Here is a 683-nt window from a genome sequence, read left to right on the forward strand (position 1 = left end):
AGTGTAAGCCTCACCTGGAGCTGGCAAGTAAAGCCACTTGGTATAACAGATCATGCTTTGGAGACGGGACCCTGTTCCTGCCAGCACTTAGTGTAGTGTGTGGCCACAAATCCCTCGGCCATTCTGGGCCCTCCTTGTCTCTCTGTGCAGTGGAGACAACAGCATCCGCCTCACACTGAGGGTTATGCTGCCGAATAACAGGCCCGAAGCCTCGTGAACTGGCCGAGGCGTGTTTCAGCACCCTCTCCCACCGCGCCCCCTCCACACCGATGCCCTCCGAAGCGTAGAACTTTTCCCCGCCACCTGGCCGCCCAGGCCACTCTCTCGCCCTTGGGGCGCGCGGGCTCCAGGCGCCAGCCCTGGGGACGCGGCCTCGCAGCTCACGCGCTGGTTTTTGTTTCGGGCTGGGAGGAAAGCGGTCCCGCTCCCGCTCCCGCTCGCGCCCGGGCTTCGTCGGCCTCTGCCCCCCGCCCACTCCCTCGGCCTCCGCGCGCAGGTCCGGCCGGTCCGCCCTTCCTGGCCCACCTCTCGCTCGCCGGCGGTCTTAGTCGGGGTCTCGGGCCGGGCTGGGGTCTGTCTTCCTCGCCCTCACGACTCAGAAACAAAGGAGGGCGGGGGCGGGGGGCGCACGAGCCCGGGCTCCGCGACTCGCCCTTTGCTCGGGACTCGCAACGTCAGCGGCC

The 683-nt window shown here is 67.5% G+C and overlaps 1 protein-coding gene across 1 annotated transcript in view; it reads left to right on the forward strand.

The window, feature by feature from the left end:
* Positions 1-217: 217 nt before the first annotated feature.
* The window catches only part of PLEKHO1 (pleckstrin homology domain containing O1), a gene marked incomplete at its 5' end in the record, with an annotated part of 10,493 nt that continues 10,027 nt past the window's right edge, over positions 218-683 (forward strand). Inside the window, one exon of the mRNA XM_023525722.1 lies at positions 218-496. Coding sequence (XP_023381490.1) covers positions 218-496 — 279 coding nt within the window. The remainder of the gene's footprint in view (positions 497-683) is intronic.

Source organism: Pteropus vampyrus, unplaced genomic scaffold (assembly GCF_000151845.1).
Source record: "Pteropus vampyrus isolate Shadow unplaced genomic scaffold, Pvam_2.0 Scaffold617, whole genome shotgun sequence".
NCBI classification, from domain to species: Eukaryota; Metazoa; Chordata; class Mammalia; order Chiroptera; family Pteropodidae; genus Pteropus; species Pteropus vampyrus.